This window comes from Callorhinus ursinus, unplaced genomic scaffold, assembly GCF_003265705.2.
Source record: "Callorhinus ursinus isolate GAN/ISIS: 27379988/994484 unplaced genomic scaffold, GSC_fseal_2.0 scaffold28, whole genome shotgun sequence".
NCBI classification, from domain to species: Eukaryota; Metazoa; Chordata; class Mammalia; order Carnivora; family Otariidae; genus Callorhinus; species Callorhinus ursinus.
This window is the reverse complement of record NW_027397090.1, coordinates 19,765,393-19,782,619: the sequence shown is the minus strand read 5'-3', so window position 1 is coordinate 19,782,619 and position 17,227 is coordinate 19,765,393. Positions and strand designations below refer to the sequence as shown.

At 49.9% G+C, this 17,227-nt stretch overlaps 1 protein-coding gene across 8 annotated transcripts in view; it reads right to left on the bottom strand.

Annotated features, from left to right (window-relative positions):
• Window positions 1-17,227, bottom strand: part of CDK20 (cyclin dependent kinase 20) — a 53,569-nt gene that overhangs the window by 31,839 nt on the left and 4,503 nt on the right. For 4 of the 8 annotated variants that reach the window (XM_073878199.1, XM_073878203.1, XM_073878200.1 and 1 more), the window contains 5 exons: window positions 17,025-17,148; window positions 16,517-16,672; window positions 10,306-10,343; window positions 3,113-3,276; window positions 2,582-2,700 (listed from right to left, as the gene is read on the bottom strand). In XM_073878199.1, coding sequence (XP_073734300.1) covers window positions 2,582-2,700; window positions 3,113-3,276; window positions 10,306-10,343; window positions 16,517-16,672; window positions 17,025-17,148 — 601 coding nt within the window. Of the gene's footprint in view, window positions 1-2,581; window positions 2,701-3,112; window positions 3,277-10,305; window positions 10,344-14,431; window positions 15,408-16,516; window positions 16,673-17,024; window positions 17,149-17,227 lie in introns of those variants that run through there. The other 4 variants (XM_025891636.2, XM_073878204.1, XM_073878201.1 and 1 more) reach the window with 3 other exon arrangements.

Genomic DNA, 17,227 nt, shown 5'->3' with positions numbered 1-17,227 from the left:
TGGAAACAAATATAACCAGTCAAAAGCATGGTCTTAAATACTGTAAGTGGAAACTAAGATCATTTTTGAAAAGGAGGATTTACTGGGGCATCTGGGTGCTGCAGTCCGCTGAGTGTCTGACTCCTGGTTTTGGCTCAGGTCGTGATCTCATGGGCCGCGGGATCGAGCCCCACAATAAGCTCCACACTCAGCAGGGAGTCTGCCTGAGATTCTCTCCCTCTCTGTCCCTCCTGCTCGCATGCGCACGCTTTCTCTAAAATGAATAAATAAATCTTTAAAGAAAAAAAAAGGAATATTTATTAACTTTAGGAAAAGCCAAATGTTAGTTTGCCTCATAGCTCAGTGTGAAAAGCACTCACACAATCACAGTACCACTAACCATACAGATAACTCTTTGGGGACAGGAAGACTGCTCTGTGTGGACGTGGAAGGAGGAAGGGGGGGGTCGTTTCCTACGGGAGGTTTGCTCGTGAAGAGTACTAAGGTTGTGCAGCCAGGCACGGTGTGTGCAGGTGGCTCTGGACTCTGAAAGAGGCTCATGCTGGCAAAACAGACCACACGGAAGTAGAGCTCAGCAAATCACGGCCTTCAGCCAAACCCAGCCCACTGCCCATATTTGTAGTTTAAAAAAAAAAAAAATCAAAAGATGATTTCACAGCACATGAAAATATGTGCACCTCACATGTCAGTGTGAGTCGCTAGCTCTGTCAGAACAGGCCACTCTCCTGTTTGCTTTCTGCTCCTGCATCGAGCCCACAGAGCTGGGGGGTTACACAGGGACCACAGGGCCCTTGACGGGAAACGTCTGCCGAGCCTGTACCCAACTGCTCTCCCCGTTCAAGTCGAGACCTGATCATCTGGGCAACTCGAGGGCCTCCCAGGCGCCATGTCTTCTTCTGCCAAGCCCCCACCCTGAGCCCACGTGGCCAGGTGTCCGCAGCTGATGCAGGTCCTACAGAGAGGCCACAGGAAGGCGGGCAGCCTCCCACCCCAGCAACAAGACCTTCCTGTGAAATGACCCTCAAATACTGCCTCGTAGGAGGAAAACCAAGCTTGAGAAGAGGAAACTAGCATCAAAAACCGAAAACTTGGCCACAGAGTAGAGAGAAACGATGCAAACAACTTTGTACCCTTTAAACAAAAGAGCATGGGGGTAAGAACGGGCTCCTGGTAACAAAGGAAGTTTCTGCAAAGCAGGCAGACAACACAGACTCTCTGAAGCATGCGGATGGAGGAGCAGACTCCACTAACGTAAAGACGGATGAATTGACAGCCGCCAGGAAGATGAAGACTGGACAGGACGGAACAGGGGTCGCCTCTGGGAAGAACCGCTGAGGAGAGCAGGCAGGGGAGAATTTTTTCACTCATGAAATATCTCCCAGTCCTAGTTTCCAAAACCCTCAGCAGTGTTCTACTTTCATGATTCAAAAGCAAAATAAATTGTAACTAACCGCAGTGCATCCCTCATGTGCCCCTGCCCGGTGCCCCCTCCTCCCACTCCGAGCCCCTGCCCCGGCTCCTGGGCCCCTCACGACCGAGGCTGCAGCCCAGCTGGGACTTTCAAGACTCCTTCAGCACCTCCGTGCCCAGCAATGGCCTCAGGTGGCCTCTCAAGTGCCCCCGCGTGACCAAACGGAGCACACACCCGCTCTCTCCCAGACTCTAACGTGACGTCCGGGCAGAGCAGTGACCCCACAGCTGGCACGGGGGTGGCAGGACGCAGCTCCCAGCAGCCTGCTTCCCTCGCACACTAGCGAGGAAGGCCCAGGTCTCGGTCAATGTGCTGAGAGCCAGGGTGCCCTGTTCAAAGCGGCCAGGGAAATCCGGGGAGCCCCCTCTGCTCTCTGCGCGAACTGGGCACTTCCAGCAGAGCTGGCCAACAGCGACACGAGGAGGCTCCCCACTTAACGTAGCAAGGACCCACAGGTGCCTTTGCTTGTCCAGGGCTCTCAAAAACATGAGGTAATCTGTAGTTTCCAGGAAAAAGTCCTAGAGAGGAGGTTGGGTTCTATGTGTGCAGAGCCCTTGGATTTACAGGAAACCACACAGTTCAGGACTCAGAGACACTTCCCTCTCTGTCTCAGACTGATCGTCCATAAAATCAGGGTGATAATAATGCATGCTTTGCTCAGCTGCGGTGAGAATCAATGAGGAAATGGACTGCAAAGCTTTTTAACAATAGTGACAACCAAGTGTGAAATACCAGTTATCAAAGTCTCAACACTTTGCTGGTATATGGGGGTAACTAGAAGGGGCAACTGTTTGGGCAAAGCACCCCAGACTGGGCATTAGCTCCAATGTGGACACCGCGGGGCCGGGGGCAGGTGTTGGCTGTGTGGCCGCTGCCACAGGCGCCCACCTTCCCGAGGCAGGCCGCTCAGAGTCAAGGGCAGATCTGGCTCCATCTGTGATCAGACCGGAGTTCTAAGTGTAACCCGGCCTGTTGCAGCTCAGAGATCTTGTCTATACCATGGGGATCCCACCACCCGGTAGCTGCCCCCGGGGGCTGAACGAGCTAGTGAAGGGGAAGAACCTCACTAGGATCCTGTGAGTCGCACCCTGGCCCCTCCACTCGGCTCACCTCCTGCACATCCCAGGCACGCACTGTGCTGTCCGAGGACACGGTGCACACCACTGACTTCTCCTGCCCATCAAACCGGCACTCGTTGGTTGATATGTAGGCCAGCTCGTCTATGCCTCCTGGAAGAGAACAGAGACTGGCCTTGAACGCACACCGTATGTCTGGGATGCGGACATGCAGACTGGGGAAGGACCAGCGGGACACTCCTTCCTCTTTCTCTCTTGGGAGCACACAGGCGCTCCTTAGGGGACAGCTGTGGCCATAGGGCTTCACACCCAGGACTGCCCCCTCCCACCAGCCACGTGGCCACAACAACTCCCTACTCTCTTGCCTTCTGTTTCTCTCTACTCTGAAATAAATATAACAACTCCTTCTTCACAGGGCTACTTTGAGCACCAAGTGACATAGCCAAATACAGAACCCAGCAGGGCAAGTCCTCATCAAGCAGCCCCTTCCCACTCCCTGGCTAAACACCAAATCCCAGGGCACTCGACCTGGGCAAGTGAGCAGCAGGAAAGCTCGCAGCCATACCATTGTGCCCAGCAATGGCTTTGCAGATGAAGTCCTTCTCTGGCCGCCCAGATTCCATTCGGAACTCCAGCTCAGATCGGCAGAGATAGTACTGTTTCCATGTTTGTGTGCCCAAGGTCATCTGGGAGGCTTTACATGATGACCAGCGTCTCAGACACAGCTGCCTGGAAAACAGACCCATGATCCCAGGCAGGACAGGGCAGGTGTTAGAAGAAGGTACTATGATATCCACAGGTCTAGTTATGATTCCTGGCTTTACCATCTAGTAGCGTGGACAATGCACTCTGCCCACTGAGGCCTCAACTGCCTCTACCGTTAAATGGGGGTGATGATGAGATGACACTGAACAAGTGCTCACCACCACTAGGCATCAGTGCTTCTTGGGTACTCCACCAGTTTTCCTGACACCCCCGTGAAGTAGGTCCTGACCCCCTTGTACATGACCGGGGCTTTAACTGGCCCAAGGCCAAGGGCATGCAGCTTCGGTCATGCAATTGTAATTCAAGACTATTTCTTGGGGCGCCTGGGTGGCTCAGTCAGTTAAGCATCTGCCTTCGGCTCAGGTCATGATCCCAGGGTCCTGGGATTGAGCCCCACATCGGGCTCCTTGCTCAGCGGGGAGCCTGCTTCTCCCTCTGCCTGCCACTCCCCGTTTGTGCTCACTCTCTCTCTCTGACAAATAAAATCTTTAAAAAAAAAAAAAAAGTATTTCTTGAAGTCTCCAACTCTTATTGCTGAATTGTCTATTTCTCCCTTTAGTTCTGTCAACCGTTCATGTATTTTGCTGTTATTAGGTGCACATGTATTTATAATTTTTAGATCTTCATGGATTGAGTTATCATAAAATAGCCTTCTTTGTCTCTAGTAATGCTTTTTGTCTTACAGTCGACTTTGATATTAGCATGGCCATTTCAACTTTCCTTTGGTTACTGTTTGCATGGTTTATCTGTTTGCATTCTTCAAATTTCAACTTATCTAAGTCTTTGAATCTAAAGTATGTCTCTTGTAGACAGGAGAAACTTGGATACTGTTTATCCCTTCTGACAACCTCTTTTTTATTGAAGTGTACACTTAATACATTTCACATGATTAATGACAAGGCATGATTTACATGTCATCTTGCTACTTATTTCTAGGTTTTAAGCATTTTCCCCTCTAGTCTTCTGTTACTGTCTTCTTTTGTGTTGAATAATTTCTAATGTACTAATTCCCTTGTCATTTCTTCTGCCATATTTTTTGAGTTCTTAAATGGCTGCCTTGGGGATTAATCTAGTTTTGATTAATATCAACTTAATTTCAACAGTATTCAAAAACTTTGCTCCTACGTAGCACCATTTCCTGCCCCTCTCCAATTGTGCTGCTACACCTACAAATTACGTTTTATACATTATATATGCATCAACAGAGAGCTATATTGTTTTATGCAGCTGTCATTTAAATCTTTAAAGAGAAAAAAAAGACTTACAAATAAACATATACTGCTTTTTATATACACCTATACAGTTACTTCCCTAGTGTTATTTTCATGTGGATTCAACTTACTACCTAATGTCCTTTCACTTCAACCTGAAAGACTCCCTTAGGGTTTCTTGTAGGGCAAGTGTATAGCAACAAACCCTCTCAGCTTTTGCTAATCTTAAAAGGTCTTCATTTTCTCCTTTATTTTTCTAGACATTCAACTCTTAATAATCTTTTCTTTCAACATTTCCAATGTCATCCCACTACCTTCTGGGTTCCATGTTTTTTAGTGAGAAATCAACTGTTAAATTTCATCAGCGTTTCCTCGTATATGATGAGTTGTTTCTCTCTTACTGCTTTCAAGATTCTCTATCTTCAGCTTTCAAGTTTAAAATGGTCTTCTTAAATATTTTATTTAAGTAATCTCTACACCCAATGTGGGGCTTGAACTCATGACCCCAAGATCAAGAGTTGCATGTTCTACCGACTGAGCCAGCCAGGTGTCCCTACAATGTGTCCTGATGTGGAACTCTCTGTGAGACTGACGTGCTGCCTAATGCACTAAGATGACACTGGTGATGTGGAACTCTCTGAATTTATCCTACTTGCAGTTCATTGAGCTTTTGCATGTGTAAATGAACATCCTTTATCAAATCTGGCAAGTTTCCAGCCCTTATTTCTTTAAATATTTTATTCCTTCTCCCTTTCCCTTCTCATTCTGGGACTCCAGTTATGCAATGTTGGCATGCTTGATGGTGTCCCACAGGTCTCTTAGGCACTGTTGATTTTTCTTCCTTCATATTCATTCTATTCTTCAGACTGGATAATCTCCCTTGGCTTATCTTCAAATTCACCAATTCTATCGTCTGTGCTCTAATCTTGAGTTTTTAATTTGATAGTATAATTTTCTACTCTGTAACTTCTATTTAGTTATTTTTATAAATACTCTTTACTGATATTATCTATTGGATGAGACACTGTCCTCCTTCCCTCTAGTTCTTTGCACATGGTTTCCTGTAGTTGTTTGCACATAATGAAAATAGCTAATTTGAATTTTTTACCAAGTCAGTCCAATGCCTGGGCTTTCTCAAAGTTTCTGTTGTTTGCTTTATTTCCTGCGTATAAGCTACACATTTCTTATTCCTTTGCATGACTCATAACTTCTGTTGAAAACTGAACATTTTAAATAATGTGGAGTTCTGGAAATCTGAACCCCCCCCTGGGTTTGTTGTTTCAGCTGTTTACTGTTTGTTTGTTTAGTAACATTTATGAACAAATTCTGAAAAGCCTGCATTCTTTATTACATATGGCCACTGAAGTCTCTGCTTAAACTAGAGCTTACTAAGACTGGCCATGGATATCCCAAATACCTGGAACTACTAAGTCTTCTGGTCATCACCAAAAGGCTCCTGTGCATGTCGGGGGAATGCATTCGACACTCAGTAAGGCAGTTGACGACTATACCCAAGCCTTCACTTCCTACTTGCATAGAACCTCAGGGTTCGCCAAACAAGTGAGTTGAGAGCCTTCCTAGGTCTTCCCTGAATTTGTGCACACACAACATGTGTTACATGTGCCTGGGCTTTTACATTCCTAGGAAAGTGTCTGGGCTTTTCAAAGCTCAAGCCCCTAAAGACATCACATTCTCAGGTTTTCAAGCTTTTTGGTTAGCCTACTATTTGCTCAATTGCTGTCCATCAGCTCTGACAGGCCACAAAGTTAATCAACTGTCAGTTGCTGTTTTGACAAAGGTCCCAAAGTAAAAGCTTTCACACTGAGTGAACTCCAAGTCAGACCAAATAAAAACAGTCTGCCCACGGGGTCTCCCAAGAAATACCAGCAGGTCCAAGAGTGACAGTCCTCTGGTAACGAGACTCCAGCCCCGTTCGTCCCCCTCCAGTGACTGCCAGGCTCCTGGTTTCACTGTGACCGTGAGCCGCTGGTCCTCAAGGCTAACACAGAACTGGAGAGGTTTACAGGAACAGGGCAAGAAAACTTGCTGTTCTAAGATTCAAATATTTTTTCTTGAACCAACACTTCCTAGACTACTGTAAGTCTCTTGTTAATTTCCAGAGTTCTGAAAAAGTTGATTTTGACAATTTGTGTCAGTTTTCTCATTGCTTTTATAGAGGAGAAAATTTTCAAATCCACCATTTTCCAAGATCCTGCATTCTGAGCTTCCACGTGACTGCTCTCAATTCTGATAGCACCTCTCTCATCGAGTTTTTGAGAATAAAAATGTTAGCTCATCCATAATGTAGAGAACTATGGACTCTCCATCTAGTCTTTAGGCACCAGAGTGAGTGAGACGTGGCTCTTACCACAGGGCACTCTCAGCCAGTGGTTAGGAGAATAAGCAAAATAAAAGTTCATGGGAGAAACGTGACACTTCAGAAGAGGCAACATGTGATATGGGACCTGAGCACAAAGAGAGTGGACTTCTGGCTGGGAGAGGGCTAGGGAGGCTTCATGGGCAGAGGCTACCAGCATTTTACAGTCCACAGAGCTGATGTGGCATTGTGTGGCTCCAGCCTAGCACTCCTAACTCACAGAGAACACAGATGAGGTTAGGTGGGAAATACGTGGCTCACAGCCCATGGCCTCAATGAGTACAACACAGTCATCATAGCTTCTCCATTCACTGAGCACCTCCATGTCAGTCCCTGGCTCTAGGTTCTAGGAACCGTCTAACACACTGCGAAAGATCCAGCACCCATGTTGGATGAAGGTTTTACTGTGCTTACTGGAACTCTGGTCCTTCTATGTAGTATACTGGGGAGCCTGGGTGGCTCAGGTCATGATCCCAGGGTCCTGGGATCCAGTCCCGCATGGGGCTCCCTGCTCCACAGGAGTCTGCTTCTCCTTCTTCCCCTCCTCCCACTCATGCTCTCAACCTCTCTCAAATAATAAATAAAATCTTAAAAAAAAAAAAATCAACTTAAAAAAAAAAAGCAGTATACTGGATGCCTATGCACCAAACAGACCCCCAGATTATTTTGCTTGGCTTGCATAGGATTAGCCCACATGGACTAGCTGCCACACTTAAAAATCTTAAGTTTTCACATAAAAGTCAGGAAAAGGCAAGTGGTCTGGCTATACTGAACCCAAATTCCCACCTGACAAAATCTGTCTGGAGCTGCATAAGCCTGTACCCTTTAGATAAGAACGAGCTCTCAGCTTCACCATCTCTTTTTTTTATCTTCTGGATGGTGAGACCGAGTGTCAATTACCTCATATCACCATTCCTTATGTTGTTGGTTTTCAGTTGAAATAAGAAGAGAAATTTCTTGTACCCATATCTCAATCTGAAGAGTGTGAAAATGAAAGCTAGACCAAGAAGATAATGTGGCTTAAGAATAAGAGAAGGCACATTTCTTAGTGGAAGTCAAGTCTAGTATTTAAGGCCATTACACATCATTATACAAACCTTAAGTAGGACCCATGACCAATATTTAGAAGAAATGAAAAAACAAATGACTTGACAAAAACAAAGGCAGACTGGGGCCCCTGGTGGCTCAGTCAGTCAAGCAGCTGACTCTTGATCTCAGCTCAGGTCTTGATCTCAGGATCGTGAGTTCAAGCCCCACGTTAGGCTCCACGCTGGATGTGGAGCCTACTTTAAAAACAAACAAACAAAGGCAGACCATCAAAAAGGTTTAAGTATGAATATGAATAAAGTATGTGATATGCCTCTGAATTTCAATTTATCAAGTGAAAAAATACTGTGATACCAAAACTTTTCAGATAGCAATTAATAACAAATGATCTGCAGTACACAATAGAAATTATGTACCTTAAACAAAAGCAAATATTTGCAACTTTACTTCTAACCAAAAGTTAATGTTTAGTGTGTTGAAGGTAGAATTTAAAAGGTCATGAGGCATTAAAAAAAGGAACTTGCAGCATTCTCAATTAAAATTATACAGTACACATTAAAAATATATGACCAATTAACTACATTCATTTGCTGTGTCCATAAGAATTTCTAGTGGGCCCGGAGAACTTTGGGGCCTGGTACCCATGACAGACACAGCATCAGAAATGATACATGCATCTGACCACAGATGACGATGCTCCTGAAATGCTGTTGTCCCAGCTCCAGAAACAAACCCACTGTTTTTATAAGAACACAGTTCAAGGATACAATGCTGAGGAATGACTTTATGCTAAAAACACTTAGCACCAAACAGTATGAAATAGTAATGAACTGAAACCTGTTCGTGACCTGGCTTGTAGAAGCCAAACCATCTACCTGGGGAATCAGAAGCACCACGTGGTAACACGTGACATCTGTATGGAGGTTAGGTGATAAGCCACTGAAGGTATTTTTTGAACGGCTGAAAGAAACTTACTCCTGTCACTCAAACAGAAATTCCTCTCCTAGCCTATCAGCTATGAAGACCAGGGTTGCGGCTGGCATCCTACCTCTCTATTCCAACACGTGAATATTGCTCTGCTAGGTCTTCCACAAATACTCGCACCAACCCATGAGTCAGTTCATTTATTTCCTATGACACAAAGTCACTGAGCATCATATTTGGCAAGACATAATCTTGTCCACTCCCTACAGAGAAATCAATTTCCAGAACTGAATGTTCTATCTGGAGTACATTCCCCCAAACTATAGATAAAGACAGAAAGCCAACAAAAGTTCTCTTCAAAACTACAGGAATTAATGTAATTTATATTTATATTAAGAATTTAATATTAGTTAATATTAAAATTAATATTAAAAATATATTTTATAATAAATTATGTTAATTATAATAATATAATTTTTCTAACTAGTATCATTAGCAATAACAAGTGAATGAAAAGCAACAGATACTATAAGACACTGAACACTAAATACAGCAACACTGGCATTCTAGAATTCTCAAATATCTCAATGCACAGTTATCCTGAAAACGAAACCCATCAAGCAGAGATTCCCTCCATGTTTGGCAGCCCCTTCACGTGTGCACAGCTGTAGTGGCTAAAACTAAATACAGCTCCGCTGACAGTCAAGGCTACAGTCTGTCTTACATTCAGCAAGAGAGAGACGATGACACTCCTTTCTTGGGACAAAAGAAGTCAGGTTCCAAAGGAAAAATGAGTAAGAAAGAAAAATGTAATTAATGATTAAAATATTTTTTATTTTCAAAATTTTTTTATTTTTTTTTTTTAAAGATTTTATTCATTTGAGAGAGAGAGTGAGCACGTACACAAGAGAGAGCACGAGCAGGGGGGAGGGACAGAGGGAGAGGGAGAAGCAGACTTCCCACGGAGCAGGGAGTCTGAGCCCCAGCCCCTTCCGCGACTCTGAGGTCAGGACCTGAGCCAAAGGTAGACACTTAACTGACTGAGCCACACAGGTGCCCCAATGTTATTTTTTTTTTTTAATATCGTATGTGCTTATACAGCTATGTTGTTACACCAAAGATGAGTTCAAATAAAAGTAGTTTGTTGATTTATCTTGTCAGCCAGCTGTATGCATCTGCCCCTGAGTTTGGTACTCCTGATGTTTATCAATCTCCCACTCAATTAATAAAACTCTTATATTTCAATATACTATTAAAAAAAGAGAGTATTACACGCCTAACGGGGAGGGGGGTTTCCTGCTGATAAGTTCTGTGGATTGTCCTTTCTTGTGTATGCATCAAAGCCAGAAACACAGTGCTCAGACCACTTATCCAGTGCACCCCTCACCTTCATGGGACACTCTCCTGACCATGCTTGGCTTTTCCTTCACTCACCTCCACAGCTCCTTGGTCCTTGAAACTTCATTCCAGACCTAGAAGAGGGCAGAGAAGACAATGTCTGGTCAGTCAACGTGCAGTTGGCGCCTAGCTTGCCGGACACTATAGAAGGGGCAAAGAGCTAAATCAGACTTGGTGCCAGCAGGAAAGAAGATTCACCCTGGGGAATGAGACCTATTTGGACAGGGCAATAAAAACAACCAAATGAGTGAGAAAGGAGAGAATGCCCAACTCAGTGGAGCCAAGGGGCTCAGAGGTGACTACTGATCAAGTCCCCAGTGTCTGAAGCACTCTAGGGAGAGATAAGACTACTCGAGCAAAGATTCTGAAGTGTGAAAACATGAGTGTTCTGCCATAATTGGAGTATAATGTTCTGGGGAAAGGAGCTGGAGATCTGCTTAGATGGAAACGCCAAAGTCCTACCGGCAAAAAACTGTGTGAAGCCATTCGGGGACTGTGGCTGGAGGAGTGGCAGGGTTACACTTGTTTTAGGAGGAGGATCATTAGCTGCCGTCAGAACTGGAAACGAGGGCAAGGCAACAGGCCCCAGAATGGCTGCTGCACTGGCCTAGAGGATGTCCCAGAGATGCCGAGATGGTGGAACCGACAGCCACCTGGGGGCGGGGGGACACGACACACAGTCAGCCCTGCTTCACAAACTGCCCCCTGCATTTGGGAGAGGCGCAGCGTCAGTCCCGGGAGGGGACCAGAGTGCCATGCCTGCCCTCCATCAGGCCCACAGCTGCATCCTGGGACTCTCTGGCCTCTCCAGCCTAGGCCAGCCTGGATTCTGAAGCCCACACAGCTTCAGTGGGAACCACTCTGGAGTTGTCTGTGGTCCAGCTCCACTGAAGGCCCCATCCCAGAAACTGGCTTTCTGATCCGTGACAGAAGGAACCACCTTCCTCTGAGCCCAGGCCCCCACTTCCACAGCCCTTGGTCACCTGCTAGATCAAAGTTTCAGTATTTTTGGAAGGAAAGTAAAATTTGTATTTTGCAAAAATCAAGCCAAGTCAGGCAAGAAGATTTACACATTTTCCTTTTCTGTATCTCCCGGTTCAAAACCCAACTGAGACCTTATTTTCCAAATACAGAAGTATAATGTGTAATATAACCTGATAAATGCCCCCCTCCCCCACCTTCGAGGCTCCCTGTTAGATCCTGGCCTTCAGGATGACACGGTGAGGCAAAAATTACTGACCTCATCTTTCCTAAGGGGGAAACTATCTCCCAGCGAAGCTGGTGCTTTCCAACGTTTTAAGTCACCCTCCTTTCAACCTCTGCCCCTGTACTATGCCCAGCCTGCTGCTGGGAAAACCCAGGCCTGTGTGGGATTACCTGGGTGATACTCAGTTTCCTTACTGGTAAAAAAGGGATGAAAACCCAGTATTTTACGTGACACATTTTAAATGAGTTATAGAATTCAAGTAAAACTCTGCTAAAAAGAAATCTGCTTATTGATCTTTCTGTAAAATGGTGTGATAATGTGTTAAAATTAATAAGGAAAACCTTAGGAGACCAGCAGGGGGGAAACTCTTCAAGCCACAGCACTTGACAAGGGCAGACCCCACAGGAAGAGATGCACATTGCGAACTGACACTAGTTCAGCTACTACATTACTATCCAGAGGAAGATTTCCTGCCCCAGCAGCAGCCCAGCGAACGAGAGGCCACTACACTTCCAGCTCGCAGCTTAGTCCAGTGGACGTTCAGTTTACAACAGCCTTCCCCACCTTCCTCTATAAAAAAGCCTCCTGGCCTTTGTTTTCTGGACTGCCTATGATTTTACTCTTAAGTTGCTTGTCCCAAAGTGCAATTCTCTGCTATTCCCAAATAAACACATTTTTGCTGGTAAAATAACTGGCAGTTTCATTTCTAAGGTTAACAAACGTATTTTAGGTTCCTTAACGAAACTCATTTACTCAGCAAGTATTTACAGAGGTTAGCCTCAGTGCCAACAAATTCACCGGGTGCTAGAGACAACAGGACGCAAACCACAGAAATCCTCGCTCTCGGTAACGAGAAAAGCAGACGTTAACTAAATACGCTCTACCCTCAGAGAAGCTGTGCGCAGCTCTGGGACGAGCTCAGCGCCGGTGCACACGGGGGCGCACGCGCAGGCGCAGGCGGACGCACTCAACAGGCACAGGGCAAGCACAGCCAAGCTCCAGGTGTGGCGAGGCCGGAGCGCAGGAGACGTGCCACTCGCAGGAGACTCTTGGCTTCCCGGGCAGGCCCCAAGAGGAAAGTTCCAGAATATTCCCGAAGAAGTGGGAGGGGCAAGGAAACCGGTGCCCAAGCCCATCTTAACTCTGAAGCCTGATGGCAGGGCGCCCGCTGCAGGCGAACCGAGCAGGGTTCTGGGCTCTGCCCCCACAAAGGCCGCCCAGGGCACCACCCCGGGGGCCAAGAGCGCTCCGCCAACCACGGCATCAGGGCCGCCTGACGCCGCCTCCCAAAGGGGGAACCCAACCCAAAGCAGAGCCAGCCGTGAACACTCAGGGGCCAAAGAGCCGGCCCTGCCTCCGCCCCGGACAGAGCGCGCTACCTTGTCCACCTGGGCGGCGCAGAGCAGGTCTCGGGCCTCCAGGAAGGAGAAAACGTGCAGCAACTCGTGGAGTCCAAGCTGCGGCTCCATCTCTCGCCGCCGCCTCGGCCGCTCTCTCCACACGCTTCCGCGCGTCTCAGCCAAACCCCGCCCACCTCACCGCGCTTCCGCCCGGCGGGCCAATCCCCCACCGATCCTACCGCGCGCCCGCCTGGCGGCCCAAACCCCGCCCACCTCACCGCGCTTCCGCCCCGCAGGCCAAACCCCGCCCATCCCACCGCGCTTCCGCCCCGCAGGCCAAACCCCGCCCATCCCACCGCGCTTCCGCTCTGCTCAGCCAAACCCTGCCTACCCCACCGCGCTTCCGTCCCACTCAGCTAAACCCCACCCATCCCACGGTGCTTCCGCTCCACTCAGCCAAACTCCGCCCACTCCGCCGCGCTTCCGCCCCGAAAGCTAAACCCCGCCCACCCCACAGCACTTCCGCCCCCCCGCGCTTCCGCTCCACTCAACCAAACCCCGCTCCGCCCACCTCACTTCCGCCCCGTAGGCCGAACCCCTCCCGTCTCCAGGCCTTCCGGCCCGCAGGCCAAGCCCCGCCCAGCCCGCCGCACTTCCGCTCCACTCAACCAAGCCCCGCCCATCTCGCGGCGCTTCCACCCCGCAGGCCTAGCCCCGCAGACTACGCCCAGCCCGCAAGGTTCCCGCTGTTCGGCGTCCATCCTGTCCAGCCAGCTCTCCGCCTTATGCAGCAGCCAGTCCGCCCCGCTTCTCCCCAGCCTTCCACCTGCCCCTGCCCCTCACCCCTGCACGGACCCTCACGACAGGGACCTCGGGCGGGCACCTCCCCAGCCCTGGCCGTTGCCCTCACCCTTGCCAGTAAACGTGCCCTGTCCCGCATTCCAGCCCGCCCCTTACCCTCTCAACCTGTCCTTTGCCAAGGTCCTCTCCTTTACCAGGGTCGGGCTGTCCCTGGTCCTGACCCCTCCCCTCCGCCCTGCTAGCATCTGCCATCTACCCCAGCCGAAGCCCTACCTTCACGGGACCCTGGCACCGTAACCCTCACAGTGAACCTCACCCTGGCCGTGACGCCCAGCCTCACTGTGACCTTGACATGCAAGGCCGCGGTCGGCGGTAGACCTGTGGGTACAAGCTCCAATTTATTCGGAGCTCAGAGCTCCCAGAAGGTAACCAGACTGCAGCTTCGAGCTGACAGATGTAGCTGGAGAAACAGGCACACATCCCTCAGACCTCAGCTTCTCCCTGAAAGCAACAAATGAGTCTGCCTCGTTTTGCATGTGCCTAGGAGCTTGGAAGGAAATGACCTGTCCTCAGTGCTCACTGAAGTTTATCCACACGAAGAACAAAAGATTGCCAAGTTTGCTCTGTTTTTAATTCTTCCTGAACTAAGGCTGCACTGTCCCAATTACTGAGCCCTATGGTAAGTCTTAGGTCTAACAGAGTGAGTCCTTACCTCCTTTTTCTCCTCTTCTGCTGCCTCCTCTTAACCCTTTTATTTCCATACATACTGTAGAAAAGGCTTATCAAATTTTATTAAACAACAAACAAGGGCTGCTTTGGCTTGTATTTGGATTTACTAAATTAAGACATGAGTTCCAGGAATGCCTGTCTCCTCACTTGCTCTGTATCTGAGTAAGGAGGTGACACATCTGGTCCTGGCTCACCCTTATCCTGAGGGTAGAGATGTTGGTAAACCGACTTAAACTTGATAGACCCCCAACCTGAGCCAGCCCTGGGCTTGACTTCTGCCACCTCACTGTCTGAAGCCCCCAGGACCAGAGTAGCCACGACTGGGGCCACTTCCCTGGTGACCACAGAGAAGCAGAAGCCAGGAATCGATGCCATTTCCCTCAACAGGAATGGAAGAGGGGAAGACACCAGGCAGGACTACCCGGGCTTTTCATAATAAATCTCGAAACTGAACTAGCTTTTAATGCCTCTGAAAACAAAACCAAAACAAACCTGCCCTCCCACTTGTGTTTCAACGTGTGGACATCTTACACTCTGCACTCCCCTAGATGGCTCTACCAGGACCATCCCTGACCAGGAAGGCAGGGCCTGGAGAACCAGGACCATGGCAGGCACAGCCCTGGAGCCCACTGTCTCCCTCTGATGGGTAAGTCAGCAACACACAGATGGGAAGCCGACAGAGCAAGCTGCAGGTTTCCTCTGCTGGAGCTGGACGTCCTCATCACCTGGCTGGGAGCAGGACCAGGCATGGAGTGGAACAAGTGTGGCTGGGCAGAGGCCATGGGAGGTTGAGTCAGGCTAAGCAGAAGTACAAGAAGCCTGGGGCGCTCTGGGGAGCGGGACAGCGGGGCTGGCCCAGCGTCTCAGCCCTCTGGGATGAAGGGCCGAATCAGCTCCGGATTCAACAGTGACTCTTCGAGAGGCCGGTCCACATGGAAGTCATGGACGTGGGGGGGCCCTGGGTGGGCCTTGGGGGCAGGTCCCCCTGGGCGCTGGGGAATCGGCAGCTCTGAGGGGTGGGCAGGCAGGGGAGCCGTGAAGAAGTACTGGTGCAGGAGGGCCTGGGGGCAGCAAGGGACAGCAGAAGGAAATCAGTCACCTCCCCATCCCCACCTCAGCTCACTTCCCTCGGAGGGGGGATCTGAACACTGCCCTCCCAAGGCTCACTCCCACAGCACCTCTGAGTGCTCACCATCTGAGCACTGTTCCAGAGGCCGGCAGACCAAAGAACCTGCCCTCATGAAGTCTTCCACGAGTCAGGGGTGCGCGTGACCAAGATAAAGAAGATACAGGGTGCAGAGACAACAAGGGGGTGAGGGATGCTGGAGAAACTGCAGGCCTGCAGAACGGTGCTCCAGCAGAGAGCTGAGAGGTGCAGGGGTGAAGCCCAAGGACAGAATGCACCTGGAGGCCAGGGGAGAATGAGCAAAGGGGCAGGAGCTGACAGGGCCCCAGAGGTGATGGCTCCAAGTGTGTGATACCCGTGGGCCCCTAGGACCTGGGCTCCTGCTCTGAGAGGGGGGTCACAGGAGAGCCCTGCGGGGGGTATGAGCCTGCCTGCCAGGCGGAGGACACACTGAATGGGCAGAAGCAGGCAGTGGCAGGGTGGGGGGTAGAGGGGGGTAGTGTGCAGGGGCTCAGACTGAGGGAAGCAGTCAGATGACCTCAGCCCACTTTAGAGGTGCCGATGATGTAAGAACTCCCCAGGGGGCATGCCAGTGCTGAGAGTGGGGAGGGGACAGTGGCCGTGAGGCTGGGGACACAGGTACACCCAAGATAGAGGCCCTGGCACTACTGGCTAGCAGCCCATGGTCCTCCCTCCTCCTTCCCGGCCACACAACCCACCCTTCCAGGACCCCCCGCCAGACCTCTACTCATCATTTCTCCCATGCTTAAACCCGCACTTCCCCACAGTCAGTCCCAACCCCCCACCCCCAGGGCCCAGGATGATACTGGGCATGTGCCGATGCAGAGTAAATATCTGCTGAAGGGATGAAGGAGCCAGTCACTGAAAACCCAGATGTGCTCTTCTGCAAGGTGGGTATGGGCCCCCTGACCTGCCTGTGACCCCCCAGGCTCTGGTTCCAGCCCACCACAGATCCTGAGGGGCCTCAACCTCGGGGGTGCAGGGCCCGAGGAGGGTCAGGGAAAGCGGGTCAACTGTAGCTACCTGGGAGGCTGAGATGCGCTGGCGTGGAGGGTAGAGAAGGAACTGCCCCAGCAGGTCCAAGGCTTGAGGAGACGCGTCAGGCAGCACCTCCTCCAGGGGCACGGGCGCCTGCTCCTTGAAGGAAATCTTGTTGTAGTCGGGCAGCTCCGTGATCTCCTAGAACCACTGTCATCAGTTCTTGCTCGCTATTACCCACCTGCTCACTCTCATCCACGGCTCCCGCTCCCGCTGTCGCTCCTGAAATCCCACATCCCCTCCCCAACTCAGGCACCTGCGCCATACCCAGCTTGGTGAGAAGTGCAAGTGTGCTGGGAAGGGACAGGGCCTGGCCTCAGGCACCCAGCAGGGCAGAAAGGGAGAAGCCCCGGAGGGAGGCCAGGACAGTGGTCTGGGAGGGCAAGGAGGTGTAGGGCCACAAGGAAAAGGTGCAGGAAAGGGCGGTCCTGGCTACTGGGGGGAAGGGAGGGTACCTGCCCCCAACCCCGCCTCACTGGGAAGCCCTACAAACCGGCCAGACTTGAGGACTGGGGGTGCCCAAGATTCGAAGCACACAGCAAAGCTGTTCAATATCGTTCTCCCCAGGAAAGAGAGGGGATCCGTTCAGCAATTCCCCCAGGATGCAGCCCACAGCCCTGTGGATACAGACGCAAAGAACTCAAGAGATCTCACACCAGGACACAGATCTCCCCCGCCAGCTCCGTCACCTCACAC